The sequence below is a fragment of the Danio aesculapii genome, chromosome 5 (genome assembly GCF_903798145.1).
Source record: "Danio aesculapii chromosome 5, fDanAes4.1, whole genome shotgun sequence".
Taxonomy (NCBI): Eukaryota; Metazoa; Chordata; class Actinopteri; order Cypriniformes; family Danionidae; genus Danio; species Danio aesculapii.
In genome coordinates this window covers 34,517,317-34,542,816 of record NC_079439.1, presented here as the reverse complement: position 1 = coordinate 34,542,816, position 25,500 = coordinate 34,517,317, and the positions used below count along the sequence as shown (strand labels likewise).

General features: G+C 34.8%; 2 protein-coding genes across 2 annotated transcripts; both read left to right on the top strand.

Annotated features, from left to right (window-relative positions):
- Positions 1-1,799: 1,799 nt before the first annotated feature.
- ifitm1 (interferon induced transmembrane protein 1) lies at positions 1,800-2,595 on the top strand. The gene is made up of 2 exons (XM_056456948.1): positions 1,800-2,023; positions 2,117-2,595. Exons 1-2 carry the CDS (start codon positions 1,838-1,840, stop codon positions 2,282-2,284), a joined length of 354 nt encoding a protein of 117 aa, XP_056312923.1. The 5' UTR covers positions 1,800-1,837; the 3' UTR covers positions 2,285-2,595.
- Positions 2,596-5,230: 2,635 nt separating this feature from the next.
- On the top strand, positions 5,231-25,399 carry prkaa1 (protein kinase, AMP-activated, alpha 1 catalytic subunit). The gene is made up of 10 exons (XM_056458032.1): positions 5,231-5,382; positions 9,569-9,710; positions 10,501-10,594; positions 12,454-12,598; positions 12,713-12,800; positions 12,911-13,135; positions 15,000-15,149; positions 17,056-17,404; positions 20,667-20,793; positions 22,889-25,399. Exons 1-10 carry the CDS (start codon positions 5,286-5,288, stop codon positions 23,191-23,193), a joined length of 1,722 nt encoding a protein of 573 aa, XP_056314007.1. The 5' UTR covers positions 5,231-5,285; the 3' UTR covers positions 23,194-25,399.
- Positions 25,400-25,500: the final 101 nt, after the last annotated feature.

The following is a 25,500-nucleotide window of genomic DNA, read 5'->3' as shown; positions in this document are numbered from 1 at the left end:
AAAAAAGATATATTTATTGTACAAAACATCAAAAGAAAGGAACTTTAAAAACAAACAAAACTGCATCAGAAAACATCTCGACTGCCACAGCAGCAGACAAAACATCACATCTCTATTTGTATAGCTTTATATTATTGCACAGTTCTACATACAACCTTCTGTTAGTCTAAATCACCAAAATCTTATTTTTATTTTATTGAGATTTTCTATTTTATTGAGATCTCCATTATAGCAAAAGATCAAAGAAAACACTGCCACTTTAGCTGTCAAAATAATCTTTGTCAGATCTCCATTCACATTTGGTTGAAGATATATTTTCTTGGCTCTACAATATATTCTAAAAGCTATTTGGTATATGTTTAAAATTACTTTGGAAAAACATTTTATTAAGCCGCACAGCTGCAGAATATATTTAGCATATATTTAAATCCATTTTTGCCAATAATGATGATGATAATAATAATAATAACTGCTGAATTTAAAAGTGGCAGCACGGTGGCGCAGTGGGTGGCACAATCACCTCAAAGCAAGAAGTTTGCTGGTTCGAGCCCTGGCTGGGTCAGTTGGCGTTTCTGTGTGGAGTTTGCATGTGCTCCCCGTGTTCGAGTGGGTTTCCCCCATAAGTCCAAAAACATGTGGTACAGGTGAATTGGGTAGGCTAAAATTGTCCATATAGTGTATGTGTGTGAATAAGTGTGTATGAATGTTTCCCAGTGATGAGTTGCATCTGAAAGTGCAGTGCGTTTACCCATAAATGAAAGCAATACACACACACACACACACACATACGCTGTTTTTCATGTTATAAAAGATGTTTTAGCTTTACACTCTTAGAAAAGCTGGATTTTTATACTCAAATTTGGTAAATACAGCCAAATCCAACTTTTGTGTTAAAATATGAATTTAAAAAGATGTAAAAATGTAAACCAAAGTTTGGACGTAAAAATAAAGTTGAAGTCAGAATTATTAGCCCCCCTGAATTATTAGAATTATTTTTTCCCCAATTTCTGTTTAATGGGGAGAAGTTTTTTCAACACATTTCTAAACATAAGTTTTAATAACTCATTTATAATAACTGATTTATTTTATCTCTGCCATGATGACAGTAAATAATATTTGACTAGATATTTTCAAGACACTTCTATACAGCTTAAAGTGACATTTAAAGGCTTAACTAGGTTAATTAAGTTAACTATGCAGGTTAGGGTAATTAGACAAGTTATTGTATATTGATGGTTTGTTCTGTAGACTATCGAGACTATCGAAAAAACATATAGCTTAAAGGGGCTAAAAATGTTGACCTTAAAATGGTTTTTAAAAAATTAAAAACTGGTTTTATTCTAGCTGAAATAAAACAAATAAGACTTTCACCATAAGAAACAATCAGGGGCGTAGCAACCGGGGTTGGGAGGGGGGACTTTTAGAGACAGATCATTTAGAAACAGGTGATTAATAGTTTTATGAATGTATGATCTCATACAGCTGTCCTCCCCACTTTTAAAATGTCTGATACGCCCCTGGAAACAATATTATCAGACATACTGTAAAATTTTTCTTGCTATGTTAAACATCATTTAAGGAATATTTTAAAAAGAAAAAAATTAAAGGGGGGCTAATAATTCTGACTTCAACTGTATCTGACAAAACATTTAATTGAAACAAGCCAGAGCATTTTCAAGCATACTTTTACAGATTGTTTTTGGGTGAACTCTTCCTTAAACTCCACCCAGATTTTTTTAACATTGCAAAACACACACACACCAAACTTGGACCCCTATATAAATAAAAGCTGACCACTAACAGGCATCACTGCGTCACAACCTGGTCCTGAAATAAGATGACAATGCAGAGCTACCAGCTTAGAGGAAACCCCATGCAGGACGACAAATCCTGCAACGGTCAGCCAGTGGTTGTGTCCATGCCTGAACAAAAATTAGATGATGATATCATTTTTTCCACATTCAATTTTCACTACTGCAACCCTTGTTGTCTTGGGTTTGGGGCCTTTTACAACTCAGTGAAGGTAAGGGATATCAACATTTTTTTAATCCTGTAGTGTAACCGTCCTGCTGTTTTACAAATATATTAAAGTTAAAAACGTATTTGAATTTGTCAGGCCAGAGACCGCAGATTGCTTGGAGACTATGCATCAGCAAGCACTTACAGCACTAGAGCTCGACGTCTGAACATCGCTTCTGTTATTCTTGGCGTCATCAATGCCATTTTACTGATTGTCATCCTTGTCTATGTAATTCAATACCAGCTTAGTCATTTTGGTGACTAATGACTCATCAAAGAATGCCTGTTTGTATAATTATGCATTTACTCTGTTTACATAAAGCATTTTATATCTGATTAAACTGTTTGTTAAGGATTGTTTACGTGTTTTTTTCATTCATTCAGGCACATTATTTACCTTATTTAGAGATGTGCTTGCATTTCCTTTATTTGTTTTATTGTTTTCTTGCTTATATCACACGCATGGTGTGATCTCGGCAATTGTTCATAGAATGAAATGTATTTTTGTCTATATTTTTTCAGCCACACCCTATATAAATAAATATATAAGAGGATGAATAAACACAGTAAACTGTACATTGTGTCTGTCTCATTCTTTGTCTCCTGAGCTCAGCGCTCCACTCTCATCTGCTCATTGGAAACTATTTAATTTAATCATATTTATTCTCTTGCATTCTTAGATTGTTGTAGCCTTATTTCAATTAAACTTAATACAAAAATAGCTTTATTGGCATGACTTGTATTGCCAAAGTATTGCAGATTACATAAACAATGATTAAAACAATAAAATGGTACATCACATAAAAATACACATTTAGAAATTTGATATGTAAATACATAATAAGAAACTAATATGCTAAATAATAAACTAATAAAATAATATGATTATTAAATGAAAAGATAATAAATACAAACGTCGCTCTCAAAATTGATTTTGTATACATAAAAAGCATATTAAATTTCATCAAAGTTTTAAGAAAATGACACATATTGTGTTGTTTTAAAATGAAAATAAATGTTTCTTGATACATTTTTCTGTTATGAACCAGTTGCCATTTTATGCAGTAAAGAACAAGATTTTTATTTTAAATTTAGAAAAAGTGTCATTAATCATTTGTAAGTATTATTATGTAACGACCCTGTCTTGTCTTTTTCTGACTGTTGGTGGCCTCAACTGAGTCTGACATCACGGTTAATTAGTTAATTTATGTGTGGAGGGTATAAATATTTAAATTTCTGTACTGAACAACTTACTCTGGTGGACCATTATTCCCCAGACACCTCTTTTGTTACAACACGTTTTGATATGCTTATAGAATATTTCATTTGTTATTTTGATATTTTTCTGTTTTGTTATTCATTTAAAATCCTCAGACATTGAGTTATATTTTTGTTATACCTTTTATTAAATGTTTCTATCTCTATATTTGCTTGTGTGTGATCCTCTTTATGCCATGGTTGGAAGCAGGTCTATAACTATGAATTAACGTGTTTTTTTTACAACTTTACTTCATGTTTCAACAAATAGAGGAATCACAATAAAGGCTAATTTTGGGGGGGAATTTTAAAAATCTTTAAAGCTCTTTTTTGGGATAAAAAATACTTTCATTGGAGGAAGTTTTTATACAACCGCACCTCACAATAACCCTATTATTTCAAATTTTAAAAAGAATATTAAAAAGAAAAAATGGGGTGCAAAGTTGAGGGGCAGGGGCTCAAGTGTCAAAGAACACCTCCCATACTTACATGTTCTTACATACTTACAAATAAAAGATTACATAACATGTCTGATTTACTTAACCATTTATTTTATTCCCTAATCACAAGATCAGACAACAACAAAGAAGATTAAAGCACTCACACAATATCCTTTGGCGTATAGTTCCTGGTTTATCACGGGTCGCCACAATGGTAAGAATAGCCAATTACCCTGACATATGCAGCAAATGCCCATCCAGCCACAACCCAGCACTGAGAAACACATAGCCTATAGGAGTATATATAGAGTATACTCTACAGCCAATTTAATTTTACCCAACTCACATACTGCAGTCCTTACAGGAACATGGGGAGAACATGCTAACTTTATTCTAGCCAAAATAAAACAAATAAGATTATTCATTCATTCATTTTCTTTTCGGCTTAGTCCCTTTATTAATCAAGGGTCGCCACAGCGGAATGAACCGCCAACTTATCCAGCACATTTTTTATGCAGCGGATGCCCTTCCAGCTGCAACCCATCTCTGGGAAACATCCACACACACTCATTCACACTCATACACTACAGACAATTTAGCCTATAACTCACCTATACCGCATGTCTTTGGACTGTGGGGGAAACCGGAGCACCTGGAGGAAACCCACGCGAACGCAGGGAGAACATGCAAACTCTGCACAGAAACGGCAACCGACCCAGCCGAGACTCGAACCAGTGACCCTCTTGCTGTGAGGCGACTACCTACTGCACCACTGCGTCGCCCAAATAAGATGATCTCCAGTAGAAAAATATTATAGGAAATACTGCGAAAAATTCCTTGTTCTGTTAAACATCATTTGGGAATATATTTTTAAAAATCACAAGATGGCGAATAATCTTGACTTCAACTGATAATCGTTTTGAATAACAGTGATTACAATTAGAACCTAAATAATCATGATTATGATTTTATCCATAATCACGCAGCCCTACTATCTATCTATCTATCTATCTATCTATCTATCTATCTATCTATCTATCTATCTATCTATCTATCTATCTATCTATCTATCTATCTATCTATCTATCTATCTATCTATCTATCTATCTATCTATCTATCTTTTACTACTATTTACTGCCTACTTTTTTAATTATATATGTATGTTCTTTTTTTATTTAAATTTTATAAAATGCTTTTGCAATACATTTGTAACGTTTGTCATGCCAATAAAGCAATTATTCAATTGAAGAAGACAAAACAAAACAAAACTCACCAGAAAAAGGCTCAAGGGAGAAAAGGGGCGTTTTGCAAAAAATAATAATAACAAAGAAGAAGAAGGAAATCTATTATTATATTTAATAATCAAATATTAATATTTAAGTAATTGTTTCTCTTGGTCTTGATGTGAATTAATTTCACAACATTCTGTTTTAATGTCTTAACGGAAGCGTCAGTAGCGGGTGTTTTGGCGCGCTCTTCTTCACCGGTAGTAGTCAGTAGAGTCACCGCTCGTCCCGCCGCTGCCTCTCTCTCTCCCTCCCTCTCTCAGGTAGGGCCTCAGAGCGAAGATGGCGACGGACAAACAGAAACATGAAGGCAGGGTGAAAATTGGACATTATATACTGGGAGACACGCTAGGAGTGGGGACGTTCGGAAAAGTCAAAGGTAAAACTTTCCAAGATGTTTCGAGCTGGTTGTTATTGCTCTGTTGGAGACAGCAAAGCTAAACTGCAGATGGTCGAGTGTTTAAATGCGGCTAAAGCTGCAGCACTTGTTGGCTAATGACAGTGTAGGGCTGAAACAAACATTAAACCATGAAACGATCCGCTATTATCACTCTTGATATGACTGTCAGCCGATCGATCTTGACGGGGTTTTGCTCACGGTTTCACGGATGTGGTGTGTATGTGTGGTTTGTAGAGGGACTGGTCGCTGCTAACCTGGTTAGCTTCATGGTTTATGGAGTGATTAGTAATTCTGAAGTTGCAGATTGATAGATGCCCTCATGCACAGGTCAAATGACAAGCAAAGACACATAAAGTGTACATGACAAGATGGATTATTAATTTCTGTAAAGTTTGGTTATAAGAGCTTTGCTGTGTGACGAGTCCGATTGATTAAAAGTGCTAGCTCATTTATGTGCTCCAAAATGTTGCAGTCATAACTTTTAAATTAATCCAGTATTGCTAACCAAATGCGTATTGGTAAAGCTAGTGTAACTTTAACATCGATAGAACTCGATAATGAAAATGGTCGACATATTTTAATTATCTTTGATGGGCGCTTATGAATGAAAAACAATAGTAAATACCGCATTTCTGTTGGCAAAACGCATGTGGAATAGTAACGTAACACATCCCATACACTGTTGACATAAACATAAACTGACATAAATATACTACTAAATGACAGAAAAGTGAATAAATGTGTTGAATCTACGCGGTTGATCTGTTATTATGAGTGGTCAAGTTTTATAATGTAAGGTTTATATTGTATACTTGTGCTGTCTTTTATGGCAAATACTTGAATTTAACCACAGTCAGAATATTATAACTTAAGAAAAAAGGCCAAACTGTTTTAATGTATGCAAATTGCATTTTGTAAACCGTTTAATACATGGTGGTAAGTCTGCAATATTGTAATCATTACATATTATTGCTTTTGATATGATGTTATTGTCAAATAATTGAATGCGTATAGAAGGTCTTTTACAAGTGTTTTAGTACTTGTACATTTTGTGTTCGTGTACACTTTCATATTTCATTATGGAACTTTAATTTCTGTTCCAACAACTTTTGATGTTGAAAAGTTTATCAGTAGTTATTGAAACAGTATATTGGTGGGGTTGATCATGTAATTCATAGTACAGAATTCTGTAATGAGCTACGTTTTCTGTAATTCTAAAGATTTCTTTCTATATTTTACAAGACTTAAAGTCAACATATTAAACTTGTAGAATAAAAGTTTGCTACGTTGATCAAGGTCGTCAAAAGGCAGTTTGGAAGCGGTAAAAAACTCCCATGTAAGGCTGGACAGATAAACAATATTACATCGAATTGCGATAACATATATGTCAAAAACAATGATAAGCACTGCACTTTTTTACTCTATAATGATCTAAGAGCCAATCATACAAAAGAAATGTGCAACAATGGAAATCGTAAAGTATGTTAATATTTGATATACCGTATTTTTAGCGACCGAAAATTTATTGGCCGAAAATGTTATGCCATTTTTTAGACCCTCTAATTTTTGTATCTTCAGTCATTGTTGCGATACTCTTTTAAATCTGGAAGCATTAACTTGTATTTAAATATAAATCGTTATCGTTGAATTTGGAAAAAAATAATCAAGATTGCATTTTTGTCGTATCGTCCAGCCTTACTCTCATGTGTAAAATGTTAAATTACAGAAGTGTTTTTTTTTCAGTATGACACAACACCTTTTTTATCACTTGTTAAAGCTCAATTTTTTACCCAGGAACACCCAGTAGTAAATCGCATATGTCCGTTTTTTTTTTTCTATCATGCTTTCCTTTTTTCTTTTTTCATAAAGCTTGATGCAGTAATTGAATGTCTTCAATACATGAGAAAGTAATAAGCCTTGAATAAGCCTGTATCATTGGTCAATTCGTAGTGCAAGTTTAATTTCAAGACCAGAAGTGTTTGAGGACAGCACTTTTTTATCTGAAGAATATAGTAATTTGATGTATACTTCTGACAAAACATTGATGCTGCTTGTGTACTGAAATGTGAGATCTTTGAACACGTATGGACACGCACAGTTACCTCTGCACGGCTGAGTCTGTGTTAATGCATAACTAAAGCAGTCTAGCTAGAACACACAAGCTGTTTTTAAATGTTGCAACTTTTAACTGAGAGCATGGACCCCATTGTGGGAGCAGTTCAACGTATGACCTTCAGCACTAACTGATGCAGCAAGATTCAGTCTTAGAAGAAGCTGAAGCACGAGGTTTACTCTTTTACCTCGCATTCTGCCTTTCAGCTTTCTCAGTGTTTAGGACACAGATTTTTAGTGGATATCAAGTAATGATCCAGCACAGTTATAGACCTGTCTATTGTACAGAATTATATAAAAATTGAAAACCAAACTACCAGTCACTATTCTACTTTATATTATTAATTTAAACTGCTTTAGGCATAACAATGGAAAAACACAGCTAGCCTAGCCAATGATGAACTTCCGTTGAAAGGTTTATGTGACTACTTTCAATTTCATAGGGTTGCTTTTACAGCATCGATGTTATAATATAATTCAAATATAATCAGTTAAATAGACTTTAAAAAACATAGACGAAAATGGACGAAAAAAAAACTGTTTAAATGCTGGTGCCATCTTTAGCCATAGGCTAGCGCAGAAACTCCATTAAAAAATACTGGGGTAAAATTAATTTCCATATTTTAAGGACATGATGGGAAAAAAATATTATTTAATGCAGTGCTTCTTGTTTGGTCTAAAACCCACGTTATATCGTATCTCAGACAGGCAGCGAAGATCGTGACTCAGATCTTAAATGCAGCGATTTTTGTACAGGATGACAATTCACCAGAAGCCCAGGGGCTGGCTGACTGAAATTAAAAGTCTGTGTGCATATACCCCATTGGGCTGAATATAAATAACAATTTTTTTAAAATGCATATAAAAGCAAATGTGTGATTTGCTGGCAGGAACTTACACTAGGGGAAATAAATAACAATATTGCAAGAGTGACCTATACATTTATAAATAAACTTCCTATTCAAAGCCTATTTTATGTTTTACTATATTGCAAGTTGTCTGAGCAGTACAGCCAAAATACAAATTTTAAAGCAGACAATTAGGCCAAAATAGATAAAAAATCTTCGTAATTTTAACAGATAGTAACAGATAGAATAACAGATAGAGAGAGCAAAGGTCAAATACACATGATATACAAATAAATCAAAAGTGGCTATTTTTCTGAATAGATACAGCAAATGTAATTAGCAGTAGCATTTAACCAATTGAATGAACAAATATAAATGATTTCTTGTATATGTAAAGGTATAGTTGCCTAAAAAAAGACAGTTCTGACATTTACTCACTCGCAAGTTGTTTTAAACCTCAATGATTTTCTTCTGTTAAACAGAAGTGATTTTGAGTGTGGGTAACCCAACAGTTGCTGCTCCCACTGACTTCCAGAGTATTTTGTTTCTATTATCAACACCAAGAAACCATTTGATAAGCCACTTTCTTCAAAATTGTCTTGTCTCTTCAGCACAAGATATTAATACAGATTTTGGACAGCATCAGAACGAGCAATTGACAGAATATACGAGCATGTATAGTATAGTATTCTGCTGTCACTTTAGGACCTGCACACATTGTTATCATCCGTTTTTCAACTTGTTAATTTGACGTAAAACAATACCAACTGTGTTTATATATAAATCTTGTGTGGTTTTGACCGGTTTAGTGTGATTATATCTGAAAAATAACCTAGTTCTGTAATTAGTTGGGTTTGTAGTGTGCACTTTGTAGTGTATTTTTTCAAATGCAGATTGTGAAGACACTTTAATCGGCTACAATCAAGTCATCATACTCCACATCGCTGTAATGATGCAGGGTCATATATGCTGCTTTTTTCATATTTGCATATTTCATATTTGCTGCATTTTTATTATATGCATTTAGAATATGTTTTTTTTTTTACCCATCAGCAGTGACTTTAAGTTTGAAGTTAAATATTCAGGACGATTTTCCTTCAGAATTGGTATGACAGTCAGTTCTGTGTTTCATGTTTCTCATAAAAACATTCTCTAGATCTTGATAAGTCTTGGCAAACATTTGTCTCTTCAACCTGTCTGTTCAGTTGGCCAGCATGAGCTGACGAAGCATCAAGTGGCCGTGAAGATTCTAAACCGACAGAAGATCCGCAGTCTGGATGTGGTGGGGAAGATTCGACGTGAAATCCAGAATCTCAAACTTTTTCGTCACCCGCACATAATCAAACTGTGAGTATCTGACTTGATCTGTTTAAGAAAGCTAATCCTTGATTTTTTTTTTTCTTCCTCAATTTAATTAGTTTGCAAATAATTTTGAGAAATACTATAATGATATTCTTTAATGTAAATCGAAATATTATATACATATATTATATAAAATCGACATTTTTTTTCTTGGCAGATCCATTCCCTTGTGTTCTACTAATAACAATAATTATTATTTATAAGAGAGAATGCACACATTTGATCTACACATAGTCATAAATAATAAGTCAGTGTTTTGTGTGATTATAATGTATATTTCACCTGGACTAATCATGTTCATATGGTTCACTCACATGTGATAAAATGACCATCCTTGCATTTTTTATTTTTTATTTGTGGCTTGGTAAAGAGACATGCACAGTACTACAGGGGATAGGAAAGAAGGGGATTTCCATTTCTTACTACTTGTAAAAAAAGATATAAATCTTTATGATGCTGTAAAACTTTTTTTTTTGTAAGCAAAAGACTTTTGAAGTCATTCATCAAAAACGTATGTCATTAAAAAAAGAAGACATGGGATCATGCTGTAGCTGTCCATTCCCATTCCAAACCCATTAGGGGTTGATTAACCTTTACCATGTTATTGCAACCTTCACAGTATGACCACAACAAAAAACCTAATTTATTCCTGAATTCATCACTAAACTAGTTCTTGAAGGGATTTATTTAGTAATTATATTGAATTATATGAAAACACTCATAGACACAATCAGATGTGCTTTTTACAGATTTGTGCATTTTGTTTGTTTGGCAGTTACCAAGTTATCAGCACACCGACAGACATCTTCATGGTGATGGAATATGTGTCTGGAGGAGAACTATTTGACTACATCTGTAAAAATGGAAAGGTATATCTTCAATTTTAAATGAATGAAATGAAACCAAGATTAACATCGATTCAATTAGCCACATTTAAGGTGATTTAATTACCGCATAGATTGTTCCACAAATCCATCATAGAACGTCTGCATGTCTGTCAATAAAACAGCTCAACAGAAAGAGGAAGTGCAATCATTTTGAAAACAATTGTTAACCAATAACTGTAGCATCAGTGATTAAATCATCTGTAATTTTGAAATCCTAAATTTACAGTGACCTTTCTGCTGTGAGGTTACAGTGTTACCCAATGCACCACCGTGCCATACATAATTCATCTATATATCAGACCCCCTAGTACTTCATGATTTTTCTTGAGATTTTTGCAACGAAATGACTGATTTGGTGGTGGTAATTCCCAGAAATTTGCGGACAATTTTGCGATTTAAAAAAAAAAAAAAAAAAATATATATATATATATATATATATATATATATATATATATATATATATATATATATATATATATATATATATATATGTATGTATGTTTATGTATTATATCTGTATATATGTATTTATCATATTATGTAGTCTACTATGTTAGGTGTGCAATCTGAAAATGACACAAATCAAAAAAATAAAGCTCCTTTTTTTGTCTCTTGTCAAGACAAGATCTATAACGGTAGGGATTTAGCCAAAGGAAGTTTGTATTACTCTTATTTTATCTTAATTTTTCTTAGATTTCACTCCCCTAACATCATGCGACACATAGGACATACATTAGGGCTTCCCCTACCGTAATACACCTAAAACATAGGCCGCCGTGAAACTCGTCAAGGGCAAAGAAGTGTTTTCTCTCATTAACTGCAGGGAAAGAGTTAAGCAAAATCATTTATCGATATCATGCACTCCATAATACGCCATAGCCTACATGTAAAGCACATATAATGTTCTTCAATGCGGTCACGTCCAGCTGCCGTCACCCTTGAACCAATCTCATCTTCACCTGTCTGTTCTACTGCTCTGTTTGCTCCAACTTTCTTTTGCAGTCTGAAGCACTGCAAAGCACAAAACACCCAATTCACACCACAGGATGTTTATATCCCATCTTTGCTATGACTTCACATGTAAATCACTCGCGCTTCATCTGCGTCTGCTTACTGCACAAGCTGAAAACTCCCCCCCCCTGCCCCTCATTCCATTTAATGTAATAATTGTGAGGGTGTAGGTGCGACGTTGTATTTCGAGAGACAGCCAAATACATCAGGTGTGCTGCGTATACAACGTCTATAAGTCATGTAAAGCAATTAATTGCAAACCGAAATAAATTTTTATTTGACTATATGGTTTGGAATTTGACATTTTATGAGATTATTTAAAAAAATAAAATAAAATTGCGTTTTGATTAAGAATTTTGCAGGATCGCAAAAATTTGCGACTTTTTGTTGATTTTTGCGTTGGATTCAGTGATTGCAGAATCATGAAAAACTAGGGGGTCTGATATATGTTGACAATTTTAAAGACAAAATTTATGAATATATTCTGTGAATTATACCATTTGAATTGTGGAATGAAACAATTTTTTTGGATATGTCTATTGTTACAGATATAGCATTAATTATAATAAATAATACATTTTGAATTGTGGAAATATTTAGCAATAATAATTTCTCACTGTTTATTTAATTAAATTAATAAAGCCAGTGTGAAAAAACCCCATTAATAATAAAATGTTTTTTCTCCACCCTTTAAACAGTGTAGTATATGTGATGCCACAAAAAATGGCATATTAGACATTACAACTGGGAAAAGTAAAATGGAGAATGTTCAGTTTAATAAAAAAAAGGCAGATGTGAAAAAATAATACACATCCTTTGTCTCTGGTCAGTTGGATGAGAAGGAGAGCAGGCGTCTGTTCCAGCAGATCATCTCAGGGGTGGATTACTGCCACAGACATATGGTGGTGCACAGAGACCTCAAGCCTGAGAACGTCCTGCTGGATGCGCACATGAATGCCAAGATTGCAGATTTTGGTATGTCAGCTCTTCATTTTTGAGAAATCAGTTCAGTTGTTGCTGAATTTGCTCTTGTAGTAATCTTTGTATTTCAAGCTATAAAGACTTGACCTTTGGGTATTTCTCATGTAGGCTTATCAAACATGATGTCAGATGGCGAGTTTCTAAGGACGAGTTGCGGCTCTCCTAACTATGCTGCTCCAGAAGTCATCTCTGGAAGGTACTCTTTCCATTTGTGTTTTTATTTTTGAATGATCTTCTCAAAAAGTCTCCAGTCTATTGCTAAATGCTGCTCTCAAGATCATCTTTCCACTAATTTTGCTGACGCAGGTTATACGCAGGGCCTGAGGTGGACATCTGGAGCAGTGGAGTGATTTTGTATGCTCTGCTGTGCGGGACGCTGCCGTTTGATGATGACCACGTGCCAACACTGTTCAAGAAGATCTGCGATGGGATCTTCTTCACGCCTCAGTACCTGAACCCCTCCGTTATTAGCCTTCTAAAACACATGCTCCAAGTGGACCCCATGAAGAGAGCCACCATCAAAGAGATTCGGTCAGAAACCACACCACCCATTTTCTGCTTCATTTAGTAACAAAACCATTTAGTTGGTCACGTGACTTTACTATACAGTAGATAGCTGCTTGGTTTGAAGTAAGGATGCACCAACATAATTTCTGGATGCATTTGGGCCAAAAAACTGAAATACGTTGCAATGATCATATATATATATTTTATTAAATAATATAAAGTAATTTTGTAAGACTTGTTATATTTAACTCAATAACAGATTTGCAAAAACACAAGCCAAAATAAAACTCACTCATTTTATTTACATAGTTTTATTGATAGTGAATGAGTTAAGAGGTGTTGCCATGACAGCATAGTAGCACTTTTGCAAGCAGCATGATCAAATATACTACATAGAAATATCCTGTTGCTAAGTTATTTGAACAGATTTTGCTTTTCTGGTGAGCAGCATGTGCAGTTCATTCAAAGATAAGTAAACTGGAACATGAGCAAAATATAGTGTACAATGAAGCTATTTTTGAGGTAATTTGCAAAGTTTGTAAAGGGTGATCCCTGTTTCTCTTGCGCTTTTGTCAGCGCAGAAACAAATCACCCTTTGCGTGGTGCAAGCCATTGAAATGAATGGGTTTTGTAGTGTAAAAAGTTGTATAAGTATGAAAGGTACAGAGCTGGAAGAAGAGCGAAACCAGCACATTGAACACCTCTGGGCAGTACGGCACAGCATAGCCTAGGGATTTGATTCGGATTTCACTACTTTCCGAGCTCAAACCTCTGTAATTTTCGGAAATCTGAATTTTTATTTATTTTTTTGGAGGTTTTTCATCGTGAGGTTTTTCGTCATCAAAACAGACGACCTGCTTCATTCCAAACATATTTTAGGGATGTTTTAGAGACCTACCTAGGCTACTGTGTGTAGAACATAATGATATTGTGTAGTCAATGTGACGAAGCCGCTGACTATAAGCAATAATATGAAATCGCTTTAAATGCGTGTTCGGCTGTGCACACTTTTTCCCTATCTCACATATATACAGCTGCAGGACACACATTTGTTATTATTCTCTGCAAGTCATCTGTCTTTGTCTTCATTAATTCAGTGCTACAGCCTAGCACCTCAAATTTAATAAGTCATAAGTTTAGATGATATTACAAATTTATAAAACTATATTTTATAATTAATTAAAACAGACCAAGCTTAAGGAAAGGGAAAGTGATAAAATTGATATATGACTTTTTTCAGGCTGGAAGGTTAAAGTAGGCTATATTAGGCCATTCAATTCAACTGGACTTTATTTTTTACAGTTCAAATTGTTGACTGACTGGTAGTTTATTTGTCACGCTGGAATAAATCGTCGACTAAATTACAGGGAAAGTTATATTCTGTGGACACAAGAGAATTAACCAAGATAGTGGCGCCATCTAGTGGTGTTATGTGGCTCTGTTCCGACATTGCGGTACAAAGTATAAGCCTATTAAATATTACTTAGCTCACTATTAAACTGCTAAACCTTTAAACTGATGGAACAAAAAATTAAACATAAATTATGTGGACAATAATTATTTAAAGAATATTACTTATACTTTTTTATTTTAGAATTATCATTTATATTATTTAAAACGCATATTTCTCGGCTGATCACATGCCTGATAGCCTTTTTTGGCATATATTTTCAGCCATTTTTGTCTTTGTCAAAAAAATGGAAAAACCATTTTCTGCCAAAATATAGTGCAATCCTTAGTTTGAAAATAACTTTGGTGTGAGGTGAGCTTTATTCCTCTATTCCACTCTTGACAAAATACAGTGGACGTGTGTAATGTGACTGCACCTTAATATTTGGGGAAAAGCAAGTAAACTTCTCATTTTCTTTTCATTGCTCTCCATTCTCAGGGAGGATGAGTGGTTTAAGCAGGATCTTCCCAAGTATCTGTTCCCTGAAGACGCTGCATATAGCAGTAATATGATTGATGAGGAGGCGCTGAAGGAGGTGTGTGAGAAGTGTGAGTGCACTGAGGAGGAGGTGCTCAACTGCTTGTACAGGTTTGTGTACTAATTTGGTTCTGCATCACTGTGTTTGCCATTTGAGATGAATAGTTTTGTTATGTTGTCACCACAAGAAAGGAGGGAGTTTTAAAGCATAAATTACAGGAGAGGTACAAATTACAGTTGAGATGTGTCCAGTTAGAATGCAGTTTCATCTGCTTTTTGAGCTTGTTATTAGAATGTATAATTCAGTAAGCCATTAACCAATAACCATTTATAAAGAACACCCCTTCTTTTGATAAATTTGGGTAATATTTCAGTTTTAATGTTCAATTTGTTTAGCTGTAAAATAAATTCTTCTAATTAAATTGCAACATTGCAGATTTTGTCACATAAGTTTTTATCTAAATTATAATTAGAATTATAAAAACAACAAATGTCAATCGTTAATATCATTTAATTTAAGCATCGTCATGACTATGATGCTTAAATGAGTGTTTTTACAATAACCAATGTGCAAAATTGAAACAAGCTGCTTTATGGGTCCATTGGACAGCATCAACTGCTAATGGAAAATATGCAACAAATGCATGTTCCTGTTAAAGTGTCAAAAGCACTAAACAACCATTCAGACAAACTGAAATACTGTGGAGAAATCACATTCGCTTGTTTTGAACAGACCAGGTGAATGTAGAAAGCTATTAGCACACTAGCTAGCAGATCTACACCTCAGTATCTGCTGTGTTGGACTGCCAAGTAATCCCTATAGCATGATCACCTTAACATTAGCTATCTTTTCATTATTTATCTAAACAAGGAGATTGTAAATGACTTTTTCAATGTTGTTGTTGATTGTATGTTTTTTTTAATGAATGTTTATTAAGAAATCGATATGATGGCATGTAATTTTAATTTTAATACAAATATAGCCAATGCTGCTGATATGGAATTAAAACAAAAATAATTTATCCTGTATTATGTTTAGTCAAATTATTTTCAGGTCTTCGAGTATGTTTTTTACATTTGAGTGAAGAAAATCTGAAGAATTTCCTTGTGTGTGCTTATAGATGTAACAATGGGCTATACACACAGGGACTTTTAATTTTTAGTAAGCCTTTCTTTTAAAAAAAAAGTAGTTTTTTTTTCAGCTTTTTTCACTTCTCTGCTGTCTGCAGAAAAGTGGAAGCACTGCATTAAATTCCATTGTTCTGTCTTTAAAATATGTCAATTTATTTTATCACAGTATTTTCAGCGCTCACCTACGGCTCCTGATAGTGCTTGTTTAAATGGCCATTCATCTTGTTTTACACTTGAACAACTAAATAATGCTTAAGTCTATTTAACTGTTTCTATTTAAAGAGGACCTGTTATGCAAAAATCTATTTTATCAGAGCCTTAAACACAATTGTGTGGGAACAGTCTGTGAATATAAGCAGCTTCCAATGGTAAAAATGTATTCATTTTTTATGACACTTGATGAAATCTGTCTGCAGAAACGCTTTGATTGGCATTTTCCCTTTGTACATGTCATCAGACGGGGAAAGCCCCACCCAGTCTTGTTTGTGAATCTGCCACTGTGCTGACACATAGACATTTGTAGCTCTGCCCACTTTTGAAAAGAGCACAATCTCATTTGAATTTAAAGCGACAGTCACCAGAATAGCACAATGGCACCAAAAGGGGCATAATGGGTCCCCTTTAATTAAATCACATTTTCTATGCTGTAAAAAGAATGTTAGATAATTGAAAATAATCACTTCAACCTGTTACTGGAAGTTTATCAGTGGCTGAAAATCACTTGCGGTTCATATAGTCTATTGGTTACGATTGTTTTTTAAATCCCATGTAGCGTGAACCCAGTTTAACTCATCTTTTTTAACTAACTGCTTAAAGAACAGGCTCCTGAGAGTCAGATATTTGAGTCGGATAATTTTTCTCTCTTCTTCCCTTACCTCGCCTACAGTCGCAATCACCAGGATCCTCTTGCTGTGGCCTATCACTTGATCATAGACAACCGCCGCATTATGAGCGAAGCCAAAGACTTCTATTTGGCCACCAGCCCGCCAGACAGCTTCCTGGACGATCTGCCTGCTCATCACTCTGCTAAGGTTCATCCTGAGCGAGTGCCCTTCCTAGTGGCTGAGTCTCAGCCACGTCCTCGACACACACTGGATGAGCTTAATCCCCAGAAGTCCAAGCATCTTGGTGTACGGCGAGCCAAGTGGCACCTGGGAATCCGCAGCCAGAGCAGGCCGAATGACATCATGAGCGAGGTCTGTCGTGCCATGAAGCAGCTGGACTATGAGTGGAAGGTAAGCGTCTGTGCATGTGATTTTTAAATCAGAGCCTCTAGTTTTTCTCAAATTACTTAGTGATTTATTTATTTTTTGCGATTAGTGTTGTGTTATAGGTCATAAGTCATTTGTCATTATGAAACCGTGTTGAAGGAGTAGCAGTGTGGGAATAAATGGATTTAGTCATGTATAAGCCGAGGACATGCATCAAAATGCTCTTTATTTCATTAAACAAAATAGTATGAAAATTTCATGTCATGATTATGGTGACCAAAACTATTAAGGTTTTCATTATTTTCAAGGTTTTGTTAAAAACAACCTAAAAATATTCAAAAATAACACACAATTAAAGGTCCTTTGAAGTGCTTTGAAATGTGCATTTTTATTTGATATTTGACATAATCTTGACTGAAATACAAAGGGAAGGCAGGACATAAAGTGGCCCCGCCCCTTTTTAAAATAATGGCCGATAGCGTTTGGTTTTAATCACAGCTCTGCCAGTGAGAGTGATCGAGCTCAAGCGCATCAAATGAAAAGCAAAGCATCTAGAAGGCGGCGGGACATGTCAGATACTAGAGAGCATTTGATCGGCCAAGATTTGATGAAAAAGTATGAGGTGGCTTGGGGGAAAAACGTTAATCTATTTAGGCAGTAGTGACAAACTACAAGCTTTATAACAGTTTTATATCTTCTTTTATATCTTTGTCACTTTTGTCTTAAAGATATCCTTAAAACTAACATACTGATATTAACATCTAAAAAAATATTTTAATTTCCCTGGACCTTCAAGGCATTACACCAAGTTTTGCATCTAAAATTAACAAAACAAATAAAATTAGCAGCTGTATGCAATTTTGTGACAAACAACATAAACATGATTTTTGGATTTGTTTACTCATGTTTATTTTATTGTTGTTTTTTTGTGCTTTATATGACATTTAAGTTTATAGTTTTCTTTAACTAGTCCACAGATAATTTGCTGTATTACATATATAAATGAGACCAATATATTAACAGATCTTAAATTTAATTCATAATGGTCTTAAATGTGACTATGTGAAAAACAATCCACTTTTTCATGACTCGTGTATCAAAAAATACAGTATTTTGATGAATTTTAGCTGTTTTGTCCACTTTTGTTTCATTGTTTTGAAAGACGTGAGGGTGACTAAATGGTGGCAGTTTTTGTGTTAGCTGGCCCTTTAAGATGAATCATACAGTGTGGTGTTGCAACAGACTGTGGGATTAAATTACATCCAGACAAAGAAAAGTTTGCCCATGTAGGGCCTGGAAAGCATAACTTCCAGTAATGGGGAAAGAGTGGTAAAAATAGATGGATGTTAAATAGCTTGTGCTGCGGTGCATTTAATCTGCTTGTCCCCTTGAGGTTTGTGATTTTAGGGTAAATTCCAATGGACCCTTGTGGGAAAGTTTTTATTTTTTATTTTTATTGAATTTTTTTGGTGGGGAGGGGGGACTCAATCTCTCACTCTCTCGCACACACATGCTTACACATACAGAGGCAAACAGAATGTTAAAAGAAAAGTTTGCTATTTATCACTTACGTTGTTGACGTTGTTGTAAATGGAACCTCAAGTATTGAGTATTGCTATTTAATGATATGCTATTGTTCAATTTGGGGTCAGGAACATTTTTTTCAATGATGCAAGTCTTATGTTTGCCTCAAGGTTTCATTTGTTTTTATGAAAAATGCAGAAATATTTTGAAATGTCATTGAAATTTATTCAAACAGCCTTCAAAAATACTTCAGACAATGTGGACCTGCTTTGCAAAAATCACTTTTATAGGGGGTTTAAACACAGTTGTGTGGCAACATTGTCTAAATCTTTAGTGATATAAATGTATTATAAATTTTTTCTATAATCACACTTGATAAAATCTGTCTGCAGAAACACTTTGACTGATATTCTCCCTTTGTACATGTCATCAGAAGGGGAAAGCCCCTCCCATTAGTGACGATCTCTCCCTTATTAGCATAGACAGCCCTGAGTGAGAAGCAGCTGTCAGCTATTGGTGTTTTGCCGAAGATGATGTCAGCGACTAAGAGTCATTATAATTGTGGCGATTTAGGATGTACACTAGTCTCCATGGACTGCCTTCTTCTGAGCCCCTTTATTTGACATTTTCAGTTTTCACAGCGATAACCTTAGCCCTGGTTTGAATCTACCTCTATGCTGATATATAGGTGTTTATAGCTCCACCCTTATTTGAAAAGAGCACAATCTCATTTGAATTTAAAGCTAAAGCTACCAAAACAGCACAATTTGTCTCAATGCCTTAAAGTGGCAAGGTCAAAGAGTTATAAATAATTATTTATGCTGTATTTTGAGAAACTTCACACACACTCTGGGGCATCAGACTTATTTTACATCTTGAAAAAAAGGAACATTTAAATGCAATTGATCATTGTGTCGGCTACTTTCAGCCAATCAGCAGTAAAGGGCTTATCTTAACTGTTTACTGCTTTCAAATATCAACATTGTTTGGCAAATTGGCACTAAATTGAAACAATTTTTGTGGAAATTGATACATTTATTTTCAGAATTTTTTTATGTGAAGTTCAGGAACTGCATTCATTTGCAGTGGAAAGCTTTTGTAACATTGTTAGTGTGTTCACTGTAACTTTTGATCAATATAAAGCAACCATATTGAAAATGAATTCACGTAAACTGTAGTTGACAGAAAATTGTGGAGAATCAGTAGGTTTTATTTTTAATCGGTTATGCTTAAGCATTATTCTAGCATTATTATTGTTATCTGACAAGGTGTCATATTTGCTGCCATAGTGAATAGACCTTTTGTATGTTTACGTTTAAAAAGGATCTTAACCAAAATATTCTGCTCTTTATTGTTAAGTGAATTGAGGAGTGTTTTTAATGCAGAGCTTTAGAGACGTCTGCTTTGTTTTTTATGCCTTTGAAATGACATTGTTTGTCAGCCAGTGACTGAAGGTGTTTATATGGCTGTAGTTCAAGTATGCTTGACTATAATGACTTATCAGTTTTAGGCCAAACTGACCTGCATGTCTGTTTATAATGGATCTAATTCTTTGTCTTATCTCACGGCGGTCTCTCTTATCATGTGAGGCAGTATTTACTGCTGTTCAGAATAGATGCCATTCAAACTCAAAAGCAAACCGCATTACAGTGTATTGAACAAGTCTTTTTAAAGTTAAATGTTGTTAAATATTAATGAACTTCAGGCCTGTTACAGGCAGATTTTTAACCTGTTGACTTTTTTTTTTCTCTGTGTTTGATAGGTAGTGAATCCTTATTACTTGAGAGTGCGAAGGAAGAACCCAGTCACTGGCATACATACAAAGATGAGCCTCCAGCTCTACCAAGTGGACAGCAGGACCTATTTACTAGACTTCAGGAGCATAGACGGTAAATCTCACTGTGTTTCCATGAATATTTATTCACTTATTTTACAGCATTAATTTACCAATAACATCCAAGTCAGTCATGCAACAGTCATGCAAATTAGAATAATAAACACAGAGAAACTACTGAATGTTTGTAAATCTGATAAAAGTGATTTTTAACTCTGCTAATTAGGGCTGGGCCATTAATCAAAAAGTAATCGAAATGGACATTCAGAACCTATAATCTATCAGTTTTTTCCAGGAGAAATAAATAAAAAAAAATTATTTTCCCTGCTTTGTGTGGAGTCACCTGACCCTGCTCTGTTAAGGCTGATTTATACTTCTGCGTCGAACACATGGGTACGATCCAGTGCAGCCTTTCCTTTGGTCACATCCCTACAGAGCTCTCAAAAAATGTAACTACACGTCACACGTTTGCACTACATTGACAATGATTAAATACTGTGCCTTGAGACGGAATATTTTCTATTACAATGAAATTCTTATGTAGATTAAAATATTTGTTTACAGAAGGTTCAAGAAAAGCACTGTTTAAAATGTTATTTACAGGATATGCAAGTTATTTTATTTAGAAGAAATTCTGCTTATTTTCTACTTTTTATATGAAAAACTTAAAAATAATTGATTTTGTTTCCAAAAGTGACTGTTGGTTTTAGGCAACGTGTGTTTTAATTTTAGTTGTTCAAGGTTGATGTTCAATAACTAATCATAGATAGTAGATAGTGTGTGTTTCTTTCAATTATTTTAAAATCCAGTAATGCACCTTTCATTCAGAAATCTCTCACTTGTAATATGTGAGCATATTTACTGTACAAAAACTGTCAGTGAACTATAAGGGCAAAAAATAAAAGAATTGTTCATTAATTGTGATCGAGTTAAATTATTCAATTAATCGAGATTTAGAGTTTAGGATAAATCGCCCAGCCCTACTGCTAATTTGAAATGACCAAAAGTGATGTTTCGCAATGACAATTTTTTAAATAAGTGAACATGTAAATATTAGCAATGGTCTCAGAATCTGCCAGTAATTTTAAATTAAAAAGTGGTATTGTATTAACAATATATTCCAAAAAATCAGATGTAGCATTCCTGAATTGTTATATCTGCTCTGCTGCTTTCTCATCTTTTGGCAACAGATTGCCAAAAGACAGCAGTAAATGCAACAAGAACTACCTCACACACCCACCTCCAAAAATAATGTTATCATTAAAATCATTAAAGACATCAAATCATAATCAAAAATTGTTTCATTTCCAATGATTCCCATTCATGTTCTACAGCAGGGCTATTCAATTAGCTTGTCATGGGGGCCAGTTCATGAAAAGCATCCCAAATGAGGCGCCGGAGAGCTATATGACTTGCATTATGAGTGATTTCACAACAGCATATAAGAGCCCATATGTTGTATTTTTGCTCCTTAAGACACCCACGTTGTATTTTTCTACATTAAAATGTTAATATATTGTATTTTGAAACTACATAATATCAGTCCATTTTACAATAGGCTTTTTTTACAAACATATTCAAATGTTGTATTTCAAAGCACAACAAAAGCAGTGCGTTGCTTAAGTAGGCTTCTTCTACATTCAGACACATTCGTATGTTATGTTTTGAATTGCATAACAATTATGGATGCAACAATTATAGATTCTGGTTGTACAATTATATAGTCTGAAGAATAATAATGGTTTCACAGTTATCACGTCTAATGTAAATGTAAGCTTCATATTAGCTAAGTATTTAGTTGAACTGTTGTTATCATCTGCGTTCATACATGCATAATAATTTTAATAATTTGTAATAATTCGTCTAACATATCTTTTAGTTACATTACACTGAAAGCCACGCTCAACTCTCACCACTACGGCGTGAGATGTTATCTACTCGGTGCGTCTGGAAGGCACGAGTGCATGGCTCCGCTTGCGCACACATATTGGCATATATTCTAATATTGAAAATAACGAACTTGTGTGCGGAAAAGATGCGATATGTGAATGGCCTGCGGGCTGCCAATTGAATAGCCCTGTTCTACAGTGTGCTTTCTGTATCCTTCACCCTATGACGTTATCGATTTTGTTCTGGATTGTTTCGTTCAGATGACATGATGGAAGTAAAATCAGGAACCGCTACACCTCACCGCTCGGGCTCAGTCGGGAACTACCGGACTACCCTAAAGAACGACAAAAGTGAAAAAAACGAATGTGAGGACGCAGCAAAAGGCGAAGCGTCTGCACCCTCCACGCCTCCGATATCCACAAGTAAAGTGGCGGAAGGCTCACTGGCCTCTTCTCTTACCTCGTCCGTGGATTCCACCGGTGGAGAAATCCTCCCCCGTCCTGGAAGCCACACCATAGAGTTCTTCGAGATGTGCGCCAACCTCATCAAGCTGCTAGCACGATAACTTATGGTTCCTCTGATGCCTTCTCTCTCTAACTCTCTCTCTCTCTCTCTCTCTCTTCCATTCACTCTCTAGCTCGGTTTCTCTTTCTTCTAGAATACTGTCTACCTCTTCGTCCTCTGATATTTGTGTCTTCGTTCACAGCAGTCCTTCTGTCTCTCTCTCTCTCTCTCTCTCTCTCTCTCTCTCAGTGTCTTTAGAGCAATAAGCATGCGGACAGACTCAAGACTCCATGCACCCCAATCGCATCAACAAGCTGAATGGTCAGTCACCAGAATCAGCCTGTTCAAGAGGATTGAGGAAAGATTTGAGAGGGAAATGATGGAGATTGTTGTTTTTTTGTTTTGGTTGTGCCACAGTCAAGATGTCAGAAAGATTGCTTAAGCCACTTTATAGTATCTATACTCTTTTTAGAGCTGGTTTTACAATTCTTTTCTGGGTTTTATAGCAGGGGTTTCCTTGCAGAGAGTGGGGTGTAGAGGTGCGTTAGAGTTATACACTGAGCTAGCTGTACTGTACACAATGCTGTTGCGATTCCAAGAGATGTATGAAAGAGGCGTGTGGGATGACAAGTAAGACAGAAAGCACTTTTGCACAGTTTTACCTGTAAGGTTTTGTGGGCCAGTGTCATCCCACTGAAGTGGCCTACTGGGAAGGGCACTCGATTTAGGAGGAGCCGACTTAAAAAGCGGGCCGGTGGTGGGAGGGGCCAATTTAGCATGGTGGGCACTTTAACACAAAGGGACAACTTGATAATAAGTCAGCCTTTTTCTTAAGGAAGAGACCAATGTAAGACCCATTTATCCTGAGGGAGCGCAATGTCCTTGCCTCTGTTTCAGAGATGTTTGTTTGTTTGTTTGTTTGTCACACCTTAGTCTTTTTTCTATTTGCTCACATTTTACATAAATTTAAGTATATACAGAATTTAAACATGCATTTGGATTTATATTTATCAGTGCTTTAAATGGGGTTGTAGATTGTATTGAAATTGTGATATCGGACTGGATTTTTTAAAAAGAAATGTTTGATTATATCGCTGTAAGATGTTTTATTCCACACACTGCTTTATCAAAACCTTTTTTTTTCTCTGATTATTTTAGTTGTTTTACAAAACAATGTTTGCTTCTTAAAGAGAGAAAGCAAATGTTTCTTTTTTTGACCCCCTTTAATTTTCAAATTAAGTTTCTGTAGTCAAACAGGCCCAAAATTAAACGATGTGTGCATTTATGAATGCTTTAAGAAGAGCTAAGCTGAAGTGTCCATTAGAGTTCAAAGATATACTGACATATTTCATTGAAGAGTGAACCGCGCAGTCATATCTTATTCCTCTCTTTGAAAGTCTATGTGGATTTATTAGTGAAGTAAAATGTTGGGATCTTCATGTACTCTTATTTAAGTTCCCAAAGAAAAGAGTCTCTGCATGTTAACCATGAATGAAAAGAGATTTCATGTGGGACATGACAGGAGTAATCCTCTTCTTCAGGTCTGTTCTTTCAGTTTATGCTCCACAGAATGCAGTAAAAACGTTGATTTTAAGTTATTTGTTTTGCCCACCCATAACCAGTTACGTTCAAAATAAATCCAAAACATATTTTTTTTCAATCATAGATTGATCCTTTTAATTTGTATGGCACAGCTTTTGCTTTTTAAAGTCCCTTAATTTAAGCTAGCAGAATGGCTTAATGCACATTCTTTTCACATAAAGTTTAAATAATATGTTTGGTCCTAATGCAGCAATATCATAGCATTAAAATAATCATTAAAAATGTAATGCCAGTATTCTAATTTGGGGTATGAGATTCTTGAGTATTTATGTTGAAGTTTAGTTACCTAAAATGTTCTAAATTACACTGTCATTTTTGATTATTTATAATTAACCAAACATTAGAGCTAAAACTTGACAATCTATGCTTCGCAAGCCAGCTTAAGACAAATCTAGATGTATTTGGTTTTGTTCTCTCCCCTGTATTTTTAGCAGTCTCATTCAAATGATGTTTTTCAGTGTCTCCACGGGCTGTTCAGTCAGCCGTTAAAAACAAGTTTAGGAAATCTGGTGATGTTCTTCTCTTAACTGCATTTATGTTGATGATCTGTGCAAAGATGCACCTCACTGAGGCTTGCCAATGTAAAGTTACAGATATAATTACTGATAATTTACCATTAAAAAGATGATTTGTAAATACAACTGCTTAATAAAAGGATACAAGAAGCCTTGTTTTGCTTGTGTCTTGAAAATATGGTGCATGTTGTTACTTTTAATTTGAAGTTTTTTAGTGAAACAATATACTTCATAAATATATACTGGCAGCT

Coding starts and splice junctions, on each gene's coding strand:
- prkaa1 (XM_056458032.1), top strand. CDS start 5,286: ATGGCGACGGACAAACAGAAACATGAAGGCAGGGTGAAAATTGGACAT. Junction 10,595..12,453: donor ACATCTGTAAAAATGGAAAG/GTATATCTTCAA, acceptor GTCTCTGGTCAG/TTGGATGAGAAGGAGAGCAG. Junction 13,136..14,999: donor GCCACCATCAAAGAGATTCG/GTCAGAAACCAC, acceptor CTCCATTCTCAG/GGAGGATGAGTGGTTTAAGC.
- ifitm1 (XM_056456948.1), top strand. CDS start 1,838: ATGACAATGCAGAGCTACCAGCTTAGAGGAAACCCCATGCAGGACGAC. Junction 2,024..2,116: donor CCTTTTACAACTCAGTGAAG/GTAAGGGATATC, acceptor TGAATTTGTCAG/GCCAGAGACCGCAGATTGCT.